Below are 13281 nucleotides of genomic sequence, written 5' to 3' on the forward strand. Positions count from 1 at the left end.
TCGGTTTCTTTTAAGTTGCAAAGGGCACACAGTTGACAAGCATCTGGAGCGTGAGGTTTGTAATTCAGGTAAAATGATTGTGATCTGGCCTGCACAAGTTTTGAATCAGTGTAAGATCTATTACGAATATAATCTACATTGTACAGCAGTCTGGAATAAATCCTAAGAAACTGCCCCTTCCTCGCTCTTTATTCTAAGTGGCTCTTTCTCTTAACTGCAATTCCCTAATAAAGTTGTTTAAATTACGTTTCCTGATAACTAAGTAATCTACTTGATATTGTGGCAACTGTAGCTGTGAACATAATTTTGACCAATCTTCAAACCATTAAGCTTTTTTATTGACAATTTTTTAAGCTATCATTTTAGGCAATCTTTGATCAGGGAGATTAAGAACTTTCAAAATGTATTTAATATGTGATCCCCTAGAACTATGACATATTGAATAAATTGCAATATAAACACAAAAATTACCAACATTAGTTGTATCGATTACTTTTTTAAGCGATGACGTCTGTGAGGATGATGCAGAAGGATTTCCAGGCTAAAGTTTCCAATGAATCCAATACCTAGTTATAGACGTAGCACTCAAAGAAATAAACATATAAACGCTAGCATCAATTTGTTCCTTAAAAAATAACATTTTTTACACATAACAGAGGACACGATTCCCTCCGTAAATCTTCGTAACTTTTTACAACTGAAAATGGGCTAACAGGCTAAACGGCTCTTATTTTTAACACCTAAATTTTTCCCATACTAAAACAAAGTGCGTGGTCAAGGCAGATGGGAGTGTAAGTTGTATTGAATTACTAAATATATCCCTTCAAAGAACCTTAGTGTTACCAAAAAAAATCGAATTTCAGGCAAAAAAGAAAAAAGCGTTGAATGAATTATACTTTGAATTATAAATTAGTAAGTGTTATTTTTTATACTTATTAAAGTAAAACAGTTAGAAGCACAGACTTTTGAAACATCCCAGTATTTTTTATTTATACATGTATTTTACATAATTACATATTTTTGCTTAATTCTATGCTTAATTTGCTCAAGATTCTATTCTCTAATGATTAAAATAAAATTATTTTACATTTTTTTAACTTTAATATTATACATATTTAATCAAGTTCCAGTTTTCTGAAAGATCCTTGAATTCCATAATCTTTTGGTGCATTTGATAATCTTTTTCTCTCTTCTACTCTTTGTTTTTCCTCCTCAAAGAACCATTCCTTATATAATGCGGTGTTTTTATAAGCTTCTCCTTAAAAAAAAGAATATTACGTCTTTATTGAAGAATCTTTGAATTCCTCAAGATTTTATTTATATACACTTTACTATCAATTTATCATATTAAAAATTAAATAGAATCTTGGACATGAAATTGAACCAAGTACTTCTACATTTTAGCTTTGCCGGCCCCGTCTCAAATTGTTTCGGTTTTGCGGCGCTTGATAATTTTCTGCTTTTATCTTTTTCAATGGCCATGGTACAAAACGTTTTGCTGAACTCTGTTTTGGGGGGGGGGGCAATGAACCAATGAATGGTTTATTATGCCATTTATTATTTATTTTTACTGTTGAATATATTGCTCAAAGCTATGAGAATATTAACTTGAACTTTGAAAATCGAGTTACTATTCTAGTGTGTTTCTCAGAAACACATCCAAAATTGATTTTTAGTTGGATGATTAAAAAAAAGAAGCTATTATCCAATGGAAAAGAATTTAGGGCGAAAACACCTTCTTTTGATTCTCTAGTACTGAAAGTTTTCATACATTTCTTAAAAATATCAAAAATATTTACTGGTAAGTTCCTCTACTGATGCACAAGAACCACCATAGTCACTTGGAAGTGTTTTTGGAGATACAGCATCTCTAAGAGATTCATAATTTGAATGAACTTTTATCTGTAAAAAAAAAAAGGTTAAAATTAAAAAATTTTAATAACCACTTTACTTAGCTAATAAAATAAACATTTCTAAAAATATCTAAACTTGAAGTTTTATTTTTTAAATAGTATAAAAAAAAAGAAGTTTTTTCACAAGAGATATTTTTCCTGATAGTTTGCTTAAATTTTTTATCATCGACCAGTTTCAGATAATCTTGGATTTCGCTATTTTTATCAAAATATTCTGAAGGTGAAGCATCTGAAATTGGTAGATTACAAAAAATAAAAAGCAGAATATGGCGGAAATATTCTCTAATGTCTTCGCGAACTGTAGCCTAACAGTCATTCTTTATTTCTCTTGAGCTGCTTAAACCACAAGTAACTTATACTACAATAGTCTATAAAAAATAATAGGTAATAAGAACAATAATAGTCAAATAATGTTAAATTTACTCTTGAAAATGTTTAAAACATGTTAAATAATAATTTACCATCGCAACAATCTCTGATTTCAAAAATGGTTGAAAAATAGGCAGAGCCTTTTCAAATACAGTTCCTCCATTTATAATATGAATTCCTTTAATTTTATAGGTTGCACAATACTGAAAGTTAAAATTTTTAAAAGGAAGCATTAATATTTTGTAATTACTTAGAGTTTTTGTTTTTTTTTAATTTACTACTACTGCTATAGTGATGCTGTCATATCTGCCAGATCTCACCTCTTCCAAATTTCATTTTATGGTAACTTCACAAACCAAATTATTTTTTGGCCCTTTTGAAAAGTACGGAAAGTTATGGAAAGCACTGTTGGAGAATTACTTTCTGAGACCATATATCTGATTTCACCCACGTTATTATTGAATTCTTTGCGCTTCGCAAGGTCTTTTAGGGGGAGAAATGCTTCCTTCACAGCTTTCCGAGACTTCCAATAAGCCATTAACTTATACATCCGCTTAAGTCAGTAATTTGGCGAAAATGGTTTTGGTTTTTTTTACTACTTTCTCCAAGCTGAGATAACAAGATCTAGGCCATGCCATCGTTCTGCTTCATTTATGTGCCTGAACTGGCTTAGATGGGCCTGTTGTCTCTGATATCTCTTTCTAGCCTAATTGGAACGGTGGTTCCAATCAAGATAACTAATATAAAGAAAATTATACTAAAATAAGGATTATTTGACACACTTTTTTGTCCGTCAAGCTCGAATTTTCGCAAAAAAAGAAATCTTAAATTAATTAAAAACAGCGATTAAGTTGAACTTCTTGAGTTCATCATCTAATTAATTAAATTGCAAAAGATAATAGTTAAGAAAAGCTATTACCTGCCAAAATTTCAGAGCATTTACAATCACTGGAAGTGGTAAATGAAGTACCAAGGTAAATGTTACATTCTTAAAATCCAATATATAAATGTAACCTTCAGCTGAACCATATTCTAGATGGGTCATATCGTGTATCATTAACGCTAGCTTCAAATATTCTTCTGTGAAGAGTTTCGAAATTTCTAGCGGTTTGATTCCAGCTGAAATCACAATACTGTCATCTTCACGTTTTGGACTTACAGCAATATGCCTGGAACATTATTTTTTAATATTAGTTCAATTATGAAAATATTATTTTAAAAATGAAGATGTTATTATGATTCTATTTTCAAGAATACAAGTTATTCTAAATAACTAAAAGTAAATATTTTATTTATTTTTAAATATAAACAACAATTGTTTCCTCTAACTGTTCCACACTCCTCCAACTTTGCATTCTTTTGTTCCTCTTACAATTAATAAAATTAGTGTGAGAGCTTGTCAATTATCGCAAAGATAATAATTCAAAGAATTTGCTTTCAAGAAATTGATGAATTTTTTTTTTATGACAAGTAATTTTGACAAAAAAGACCTGTCGAAGAACTCTCTACATTTTATGGTAAAATACTCGAAATACGTTCCCTTATCACACCTTAGAGGAGTGGACATGTTATTTCGCAGGGACTGTGGCATCTCTGTGAATATCCAGAACTAACAATATGTAGTAACAACATTTACACTGCTACTCCAATTAACTCTGTTTATACAAACAATTAACATATTTTTCATTATAATAGAGCTCTTCCTACGGCTGTTCATCAAATTCTTGCTAAAAATTAACTTTTAAAATATCTCCAAGAACTTAGTGACTTTTCTATTTTTTCCACCTGATTGTAACTGCGTTCACTCAGTTGTACATTGAAAAATTATAGCGTGAACTTCTCACAATCCTTTTATTACTACAATTTTTTGCAATTCTCACAGTTCTAATTATTTTTTGTAGTTCTAATTTTATTTTTCGATAATAATAATAATTATTGTTATTTCTTTTCTCGTATTCTATTAGAATTCATTCACTCAAAAGATATTCGTACAGATAGCACGCCAAACCATCATTCTCCGACCTCCATCTTAATAACAATTATTTCCTTTAATTTGAATGTAGTTTTTACCGTCGATTTGCTTCAAAATTAGTATTTTAATAACATATTTAACTTCCAAATTTGAGGATTTCGTTTCTTAGGGCCAAATCCAAACAATGCATGCAGTGCTTTCTTCTTTTAGGAGAACTACCCAGTTTATCAGTCAATCTAGTTTTTTTAACAGATTATGGGTCTTTCTTCAGGCACACAAATCGCGTAATACTGAAACCTCCCACTAAGACAATATAGATAGGGCCTGAGATATACAACTATTCAAGTTTATCGAAGCCATAGACCAACTTTAAATAATCCCAATCCAAGGTATCGAGGTTGGATGGCGCAGTGCCCCAACGGGATACCTTGATGAATGTGGGTTGGTGAAAACTTCCCCTCAAAGCATGTTTAGTTACCAGAGGATGGTGAATGATAAAACTCTTTTGGGTAGAAAGATTTTTAGGCACCAGGGAATGGTTATCCCAAACTGCTGGCTCCTCTCTTGACCTGGACATCTCTAGTGAGCCTGGCAAGTACCCAGAGTCGGATGGGAGCATACTTCCTAGATCAAAACCAATTTCTTAATTTAAAAAGTGTTAAAAAAATCCCTTGAGTCTAAATAAAAAAAAAACCTTTTAAGCAATGCGAGCTACTCTAAATAATACAAGGCCTTAATTATATAATTGAAGATTACTGACACTGGTCATCAAATTCATACGATTAAATCAATTATACTGTTCAAATAAAAAAAAAAAAATCACTAAAATTGAATGGTAGTAAGATTTAAGCAAATTTGAAAGCATTCGAGTATTTTAAACTTTCTTAGTATATACTCGCAGAACTATTTAAAGTTCACTCACGCCTCGAGCAAGATGAGTAGCAGGCTCATACAAGGCTAAAGGCTTGAGCATCAATCTGCTTAGTTGAATGCAAGAAGAGGATAAGACAAAAAATAGTACTTTTAGAAAAATGAAAGAAAAAAAATAATGGAAAAAGCAAGGCTAGATTGTTATTTTGCAACACTAATTAAAATATTAAAAGCTACAACTATTAAAATAATATTGAATGAACTAAAAAGTAAAAATAAATAACAGGAAAAATGTAAAGGATGTGAACAAGATGAAAATTCTGCCATGAACAAAAAAATTAAGTGTAAACCTAACTTATAAAATACCCTTGAATTTTAATTAAAAAAAGAAGAAGTTCAAACATATACCAATTTAAGTATCGTTTTGATTTTTTTTTTAAATCATTTTAATAAGGAATAAAGGAAATAGAAATAAATATTTAGCTGAATTTCAAGGTTATCATTGTTGTTTGTTTGAAATAAGAAATTACTAAATAAGCGTATTATTAATATTAAACTCATAAAACAAGGTTCCTCAGGAGCGAAAATCCAGTGCGAACTCGTTAAATAATATTCAAGATACTGACTGAAGTATAGACATATGCACAGTTGCAGCTAATTACTGAGTTATTATGCATGTCGGATGTAAGAAAGAAAAAGATTGGTAAAAATGATGCTGGATGAATGACCTGTATTAGGACAGAATAAGTCCAGCCCTTGGTCGCAGTGCCAGAGATCATCTCTAAGGAGCGTAAAAAGAATCCACTTCCAAAGAACCCTTCTAAAAAAGTAATTTTCAGAAATAGTTTCAGTAGCCTGTTCTTTCAGTAGTTTTGTGTGTAATTCGTTGAACAAATTTAAAGAAATAGCTGATTTGATGTTCGAGCAAATTGAATAAATACATTTTATCGTAAACAATCGATCTGATACTAAGTTCCAGATAAAGCTCAGAATCGAAGACTTGTACGAATACAATGTATCCTCTTAAAATGCGTAAAAAAAAGAGTAAAAGTCCCAGGAACACGAATCTGGAGTGTCCGCACCAATTGACACAAATATATTTGAACAAACTCCGTTAAATTAAAGAGTGGCTTTATGATTTATATTTTGGGACTTCAAAAACTGAAACCTTTTTTTTTCCTCTAAACTTTGGCGATTTCCTTAAAACTAAAATCACCTTTTCTTTATAAACTTAATATTCTCACTTCACAATTAGGTTCATATTAATATAATTTAAAATCTTTTCCTAGCGATTTATTTTCTTTCCAAGCATCGACATATGAAAGAACATTAAAACAATGCTAGAATTCCAAGACTGAAGAAAAAAGAGGTTGATAGATTTAAAAAGGAACGACTTTAGAATAGATTTTTTAGATATTTTTTATTACCATTTATTTTTTGGAATAACTGTTCCACCGATTGACTTTGTACAGTAATGTGAGTGTAAATGTAAGTTATATTTTAAAAATTGACGAAAATGACTTTTGGAAGGTTCATAAAAATATTCCATGTTGAGAAACATTCATTATAAATTCTTGATAAAACGATAGGAGTATAAAACTAAGTCTGTCAGAAAATAAATCTATTCACATCAATATTAAGCAAAAAAATAAAATAAATACATTTACAACTTCCACTTTTGATTGTGTATGATATTCATTAATTAAAAAGAGTTCTATTCAAAAAAATAAATAAATAAATAAAAATTTATGTAATAATTGTATAAACAGAAAGACGTCAGTAAAAAATTTCTCACACTAGATTTTGTTATGTTCCTCTTTTTAATTTTGCACGCACAAAGATAAAGAAAATACTTAATGACCTGCCCATAGAAACGCAGAACTTGGTTTAAAATAATTGCTTCTCCCGATCCAACAAACAGGATCTTGTTAGATGATGAACATCTTGTATAGGTCAAGGTCTTTTAGTTCTTCGGGTTAATCTAGTTAAAAAAATGATAATTCAATTTTTCAAGTAGAAGATTTGCTGGCAATAGACAAATTTTGTTGAGCAATCAATGCGAATATTAAACTAAAAAAGAAAGACAAGGTGTACCTGCAGCTAATCAAATCTGCTTACACACGTTTTATACACTGGGGAGTAATGGGTACGCTTTCCCAAATAAGGTCATTTCCTGGTTCAGAAAAAATGTCTTCGAAGTGCTATTGGAATAAGGAATAAGTGAAGATTCAGATAATCTATTGGAAATTTTCAGATTTACGTTGGCACTGTACAACCAGTCCTAATTTATATGTTAGCAATTTAAGCAAATCCCCCTGAAGCTAAATTTTTTCAAGTGCAACAATTTCAGGTTATTTCAAGTTTTCGTGGTTACAGAAGGTTCAGAACGAGGTTTAGCGCTCTAGACATTCTTGCTGAACTTTTCGACCACGCTAGGTCAATTCTTCATGTATCCTCAAAACAGTCGATTGAAAGTACTGACTATTGCCGCCCTAATTTAACAACAATGAGTATAATTGTTTCTAACTGCAGCATCAAATATGTAACCATTTTTGAAAACTTGTTTTAAAATATAAATAGCTTTACAATGCAAACAGCATTAATTAGCTGGTGCCTAAAATAATACATTTTATTTAATGTTCGATGTTTCGAACTGCATGGGGAACCAAAACTTTGAACAATAAAAAAATTAAAATTTTGGGTACCACTCAATTATTGCAGTTTGTATAAATGAAAATAATTTGCTTACAAATATTCCATCCCAATTTTTATAGCCTTTCTTTCTAAATCCCTCTCAGAAAAAAAATCTGGTAATTTAGTTCTTGTAGTGTAATTTAAATCAATAGTTTCCTTTGTCCTTTCTAAACTATAGTCACACGCTCGTAAAAACATAATTATTTGATTATCTGAAAATACAACAATTTTAATGATAATAAGGGTTTAAGTAAATTATAACAGAAAATTAGAGCAAAGAACTAACCATTCAGTTGAGGTAAGTGTGGTTGTTTCCTAATCCATTCTTTTATAAAACTAACATCAATTGGTTTTAATTTCTTGTTATTTTTATATTCTTCTTCTTTAGTTATTTTCCACCATTTTTCGTTAGTAGCCGCTGTCATTTTTTTTAATTATAAAAACAAATGTTTATCTAGCTGGAAAGAAAAAGAAAATGTAAGATTACAAAAAGAAAATCTGCACAAAAGAAATATGTGAAGGGAAATTTGGCATTGACCATTACAAATTAAAGGAAAGGAAGGGGAATCGCTAGCATAGTTGCAATTAAATAACGATAAAAGTAAAAGATAAATGAAATTGTATCTCTAATTATTTATTACTTCTGACTGGTTTCGGATTTTTATTCATCTTCGGATATTTTTTCTTCAGGTTTATTTAGAAAATAGACTGGATTAATAGTACACGTAAAATGAAACAAAAAGTGGAAATCAAATTCTTTACGTTTTTCTGGAACTGAGGAAGAAATGTGTAAAAAGGACGTAAAACCGAAACTTTTCAGAAATAATAATCATGAGTTTGTTGTGAAGGATAAAATATCAATTTTAGAGAATATATATTAAAAAAAAAAGTACCTTTAGTAGAAAGTGGACAAACTACTTCTTCAGGGATTTTCAAATACAGCAAATGAACAGCATAAACACGTGTAAGCAATTCACAAAGAGCTCGCTTACAATATTAATGCAATTGACCTTGGCCAAAAAAATGAATTTCATAAATTCGAACCAAACTAAGCATCCTTCCTAAAATCGTTTGAAATCGTTTCCAAGGTCAACCAGGAAATTAGTCATAAAAACATGTTATCTACAAATCTAATGTTTGATGTAAAAAGAGCAGCAGTAATGTAAGGTGTTCTAAGTAGATTTTTAATCTGAAATACTTATATCTGAAATCATTTCATTGAACACGATTTTTTTTTTTACAAATGTCCAATTCGTAGTGTGGCATAGATAGAACGACGTTACTCATAAGGGATACCGATAGAAACTCCTCGTGAATGGGCACCAGGTCTTTGGTTGGAAATTCTTCCAATCAAGAGTAGCTGGAGAATTACAGAATATTGTGTAACAGTGAAACTAGGAGCGATTGAAGCCAGGACAAGTGAAGGTTTAGTTACTTCGAGAGTTCGTTTAATTTAAGGGAAATCTTTATCTCGCTGAAGACCAGAAATCTGGTCCTGGCATGAGTGCAACAATCTTCTATCTACGCACCGGTTTTATTTAGATTCACTACAATCTACAACCAACACTGATACGGTAAGGCTACAATGGAATAGATGATAAATAAGGGCAGCTTATTCACTGAACACCTAGATTAGCTGACCAGGTCCAAAGTCTCCTAACATTAAGTAGAGCCACCTTAAACAGACCAAGAGCCTCCGTGGAAAGTCGGCAATCGTCGTGAGACCTACATCTCTTGCAATGTTCTTTTAAAACCAACATACGGAATAGAACTAACGGGTTGATGAGTTATTTTAAACAAGATCATAAGAAATGAAGGCAACATTGCAATCAGATCTTAAAAATTAAGAAGGTTTTAATTTAATGTTCTCTTCTTGCATTAAAGCCCCTCTCAGAAGGATTCTACAAAAATGCCCTGCTAGACGAGTGCTTTTCAAAAATGGTTTTATCTACTTTTTCTACCAAAAACAGCTTCTATTATTTTCAAAAACTTAATGTGTACTAAACAAGGTACATTCATTCATGACTAACATTAATCTTTTTTTTGTGTCTGATAGTTTTATCCAAAGAGGAATATTATCGCTAATCTAAGGCTTTTTGTTATTTATTTTGGCAAACTTGGGACTAAGCCATCTTTATGATTAGAAGCTTCTTTGGAAAAGAACTAGCTTCTACTTCGAAAGCTCGGCAAAAATAAATAAAAAAGAGAATAGAACGGAAATTGGCAATACTTTTTTACATGATCATCCTAACTTCATACACACATAATCCATCACTTACACTTTTAATTTTTAAAGTTGTAAACTTCAACATACTAATCTCCAAAGTTCTAATTTAGCAGAATATCATCTCCTAACAATATTAAGATACTTTAAATCATCGCTATAATTCAGACTGAAAGAAAATTAGCTAATAGAAAAAGTGACTACAATAATAGTTTTCTGACTTTCTCCTATATTTCTAATCTTATTATCTATCCAAAACTTGTTATTCTTCTACGCAAATAACCAGGCGTTTCGTACATTTGCCTCCGGCACCAATTTCATTCTGACCAAAATCATGTAAATTTTACATTGAAAATTTATTTTAAATATGAAATATTAGGGTCTATTCTTTAGTTATTCTCAAACTTCCATTATTCTTATTATTATGAGTTTACAATAAGAAGCTATTTAATTTGTATTTTTTCCCTTTATTGTAAGAGTGCTTTGAATCAAACCATTCGTTTCGCTTCTCTTCATCAATCGTAACTATGGCAAATCATCACGATTGTAACGATGACGCTAAAAGAAAACCTCATCAATTCATCAACATTTATGTCGTCAAGTAAAGATAAAATTTTACGCCTTCGATAGATGGGAAAGTGGCTATTTTTAGCCTTAGGTAGCCTTAGACTGGAATAGTTGTCACTTTTATGCAGAATCATCGAAAGGGAAATGTTTTAATTTTAACTGATTACATCAGCTTCATACAAGTTACAGACACACCTACATAAAATAGAATCCTGGGCAAAGAAGTGGCGGATTAAAATGAAACCACAGAAATACCAGCGTGCCACGTTTTTGCTTCGGTAGGGGCTCCTGTTCTCCTGTCTTCTTTAATAAAAATCTTTTTTTTTTGTACGAACCTATGCACTACCTTGGGCTCTTCATATGCCAAGCCTCACTTGGCATCCACACACAAGACTTCAGAGACAAGCAGTGATAAATGGTGCGAAAGTTCTCTCGCATACACTTGGACGACGCTCCAAAATGCCCATAGCACTCAAACGATTGTTATATAAAACAAACGGACCAGAGCAGTACAGTTCAGCAATCCCTAAGAACCTACGGACTGAGCAGTCCTTTCAATCAAAACTACTCCTACAGATAGTTGACGCCCCTTTCTACGTAACTAACTTCACTCTTCACAACGACCTCAACATCCCATTCGAATTGGCCAAGACGAAATATCAAAAGTTCTATATATTGTTCTCTGTACTTGCTCTAATCCTTTCTACTGCTCCTATTCCTAGGAGCTTCTTACAGCTTACTGTCCGGTGATGGACAGAGCTGTCAACATTGTTTGGAGACCGGCAGTGCACTGAAAAAGCTCCGGGAGGCAATAAACTCAGATGTTGACGCGCCTTAAACAGAAAAAAAAAAAAAAAAAATTGGGAGTCTAATATATTGCGCCTGTATTTGATATCAACTTCAAAACTTGTGATGATTATCAAAGATTTAAAACCAAACCAAATGATATTATAAATAGGAATAAATAATGCCAACCTAAACAAAACAAAACAAAAAATTTAAAAGGTAACAGATATTACTAAGAATTTGTTCTTGACCTAAATAAATTTAATCCAACTAAGCTAACTTGATACTTCGATTAAATTATTCAAGCAAACATATATTGAATTTCCAGACTACTATTGATAGATTTAAAGATATAAATAAAAAGCTAGTATCTAGAAGTGACATTTTTTCATCGTGCCGTACGATATCAGATCAGTTTACTTCCTAATTTTGCGTTGGTAAATATTGCGAATATATTTCTACAAGAATTTGGTCTTAAAGCGCTTGAAATGAAGAAGTCTATATTCTTGTAAATCTAATAAATTCTAAAATATTTCTAATAAATACTGACATAATGAACTAAAAATTATTTTTGTTGACAGCTTCTAGACAATTCAATCAACAATCAAATCAATGGAGTATGAAGAACCTCCACTTAAAGTTTGGCACTGCAATTTTTGTTACCAATATTTCTTCTACAAAAATGCAATTCCTTAGCGAGTCACATCTCTCTGATGGAATTCTGCAAAATGTATACACACGCAGACTTTGGATTTGAAATCCTCCCTGAGGAGATAAATCTAGTAAAATTGAGACCATTAATATCATCCATAAAAGGTTGGGAAAACACTTGCTGAACAACCTGCAATATAACCCTGGTCACGTGGTGGCTCTATCTTATTCAAAACATATTTCATTTTGTCCTGCTGCCTTTGAATGGTGTTTATTTAAAAATAATCAAAAAGAATTAATGTTAGATGCGAGTGATCGCATTTCAAATCTACAAGCAGAACTTACTAAATTTGTTAGATATTGTGAGATATGCAACATTAATCATGAATGCGTTACAATTAAAAAAATGAAAACGACCTGCAAAAATCTGTCATTTGCTCTCCTGGCGCAACTATCTAGCTTATATAACCTGCACAACAAAAACTTGATTTAATCAACTTCTGAAGATGAGTGAATTTCGGCTATTAGTTTGAATAAAAGAAAAGAAAATTACTAAGTAAGCCATCGGTAAAATGTTTAGCTTTAATAGAAAAGAAAAATTAAATAAAAAATTTTATAACGACCAATCATACAATTAATTTATTAGAAAACTTAAATCTTTGAAGAAAGTAGTCAGAGAAAGCCTTGTGAATGATTTCATTGTTTTTCGTTTACATTTTAAGTTTTAAATTAGAAAAATAATCATTTGTTTTTGTTTAAAAGAAGTGAGAATATATATTTTGTGGACTAAATAAAATAAAATACTTACCTGGCTGGCTATTTTGATATGTTAAACTAAACTATTTAAATCACAACAATTTAAACAAAAAGTTCTATTGTAACAATGAAACGCTTTTAAATGTCGGAACGTACGATGTATACCTCAGTAATGAACCACAATTAATGAAAACCACCTCAGAAGTAGTAGATTTCTTTGAGTCACCTTATTAAATACGTCCTTCAGCATTACTCCTGATACACTAATTCACCTTGCACCTTCCACTGTTAATATTTCTTATTAGTTAAAAAAACAAATGATTAAGAAAAAAATTAATAAACAATGATTTTGAATTATTTGGTCTTTCGAAAAATATTGGTTCCTTTTAACAAGGAAGAATTAATTATATTGATTCGTGGTAATTAAAGTATTAATCCAAATTATAGTAATTATGTAGGGGGAAGCATTTTTTATTTTA

At 31.0% G+C, this 13281-nt stretch overlaps 1 protein-coding gene across 3 annotated transcripts; it reads right to left on the reverse strand.

Moving 5' to 3' along the window:
- Positions 1 to 960: 960 nt before the first annotated feature.
- Positions 961 to 13056, reverse strand: LOC141450928 (alpha-tocopherol transfer protein-like). Of its 3 annotated transcripts, none has more exons than XM_074121845.1 (7): positions 12855 to 13056; positions 8105 to 8276; positions 7874 to 8030; positions 3202 to 3451; positions 2375 to 2485; positions 1800 to 1902; positions 961 to 1258 (listed from the first exon to the last, which is right to left on the reverse strand). In XM_074121845.1, exons 2-7 carry the CDS (start codon positions 8241 to 8243, stop codon positions 1116 to 1118), a joined length of 903 nt encoding a protein of 300 aa, XP_073977946.1. In that variant the 5' UTR covers positions 8244 to 8276; positions 12855 to 13056; the 3' UTR covers positions 961 to 1115. The 3 variants fall into 3 exon arrangements, with proteins under 3 accessions (XP_073977946.1, XP_073977948.1, XP_073977947.1); XM_074121847.1 differs by lacking the exon at positions 12855 to 13056 and adding an exon at positions 12392 to 12414; XM_074121846.1 differs by lacking the exon at positions 12855 to 13056 and adding an exon at positions 8712 to 8824.
- Positions 13057 to 13281: the final 225 nt, after the last annotated feature.

This window comes from Rhodnius prolixus, unplaced genomic scaffold, assembly GCF_049639745.1.
Source record: "Rhodnius prolixus isolate KJV_2025 unplaced genomic scaffold, Rpr scaffold_8, whole genome shotgun sequence".
Lineage (NCBI taxonomy): Eukaryota > Metazoa > Arthropoda > Insecta > Hemiptera > Reduviidae > Rhodnius > Rhodnius prolixus.

Bases quoted from the DNA above. Each gene is read 5' to 3' on its own strand.
- LOC141450928 (XM_074121845.1), bottom strand. From the start codon at position 8,243: ATGACAGCGGCTACTAACGAAAAATGGTGGAAAATAACTAAAGAAGAA. The intron at 8,031-8,104 runs GTTAGTTCTTTG...TTGTATTTTCAG, and splicing joins ACACTTACCTCAACTGAATG to ATAATCAAATAATTATGTTT. The intron at 3,452-7,873 runs GTAAGCAAATTA...ATAATGTTCCAG, and splicing joins AAAATTGGGATGGAATATTT to GCATATTGCTGTAAGTCCAA.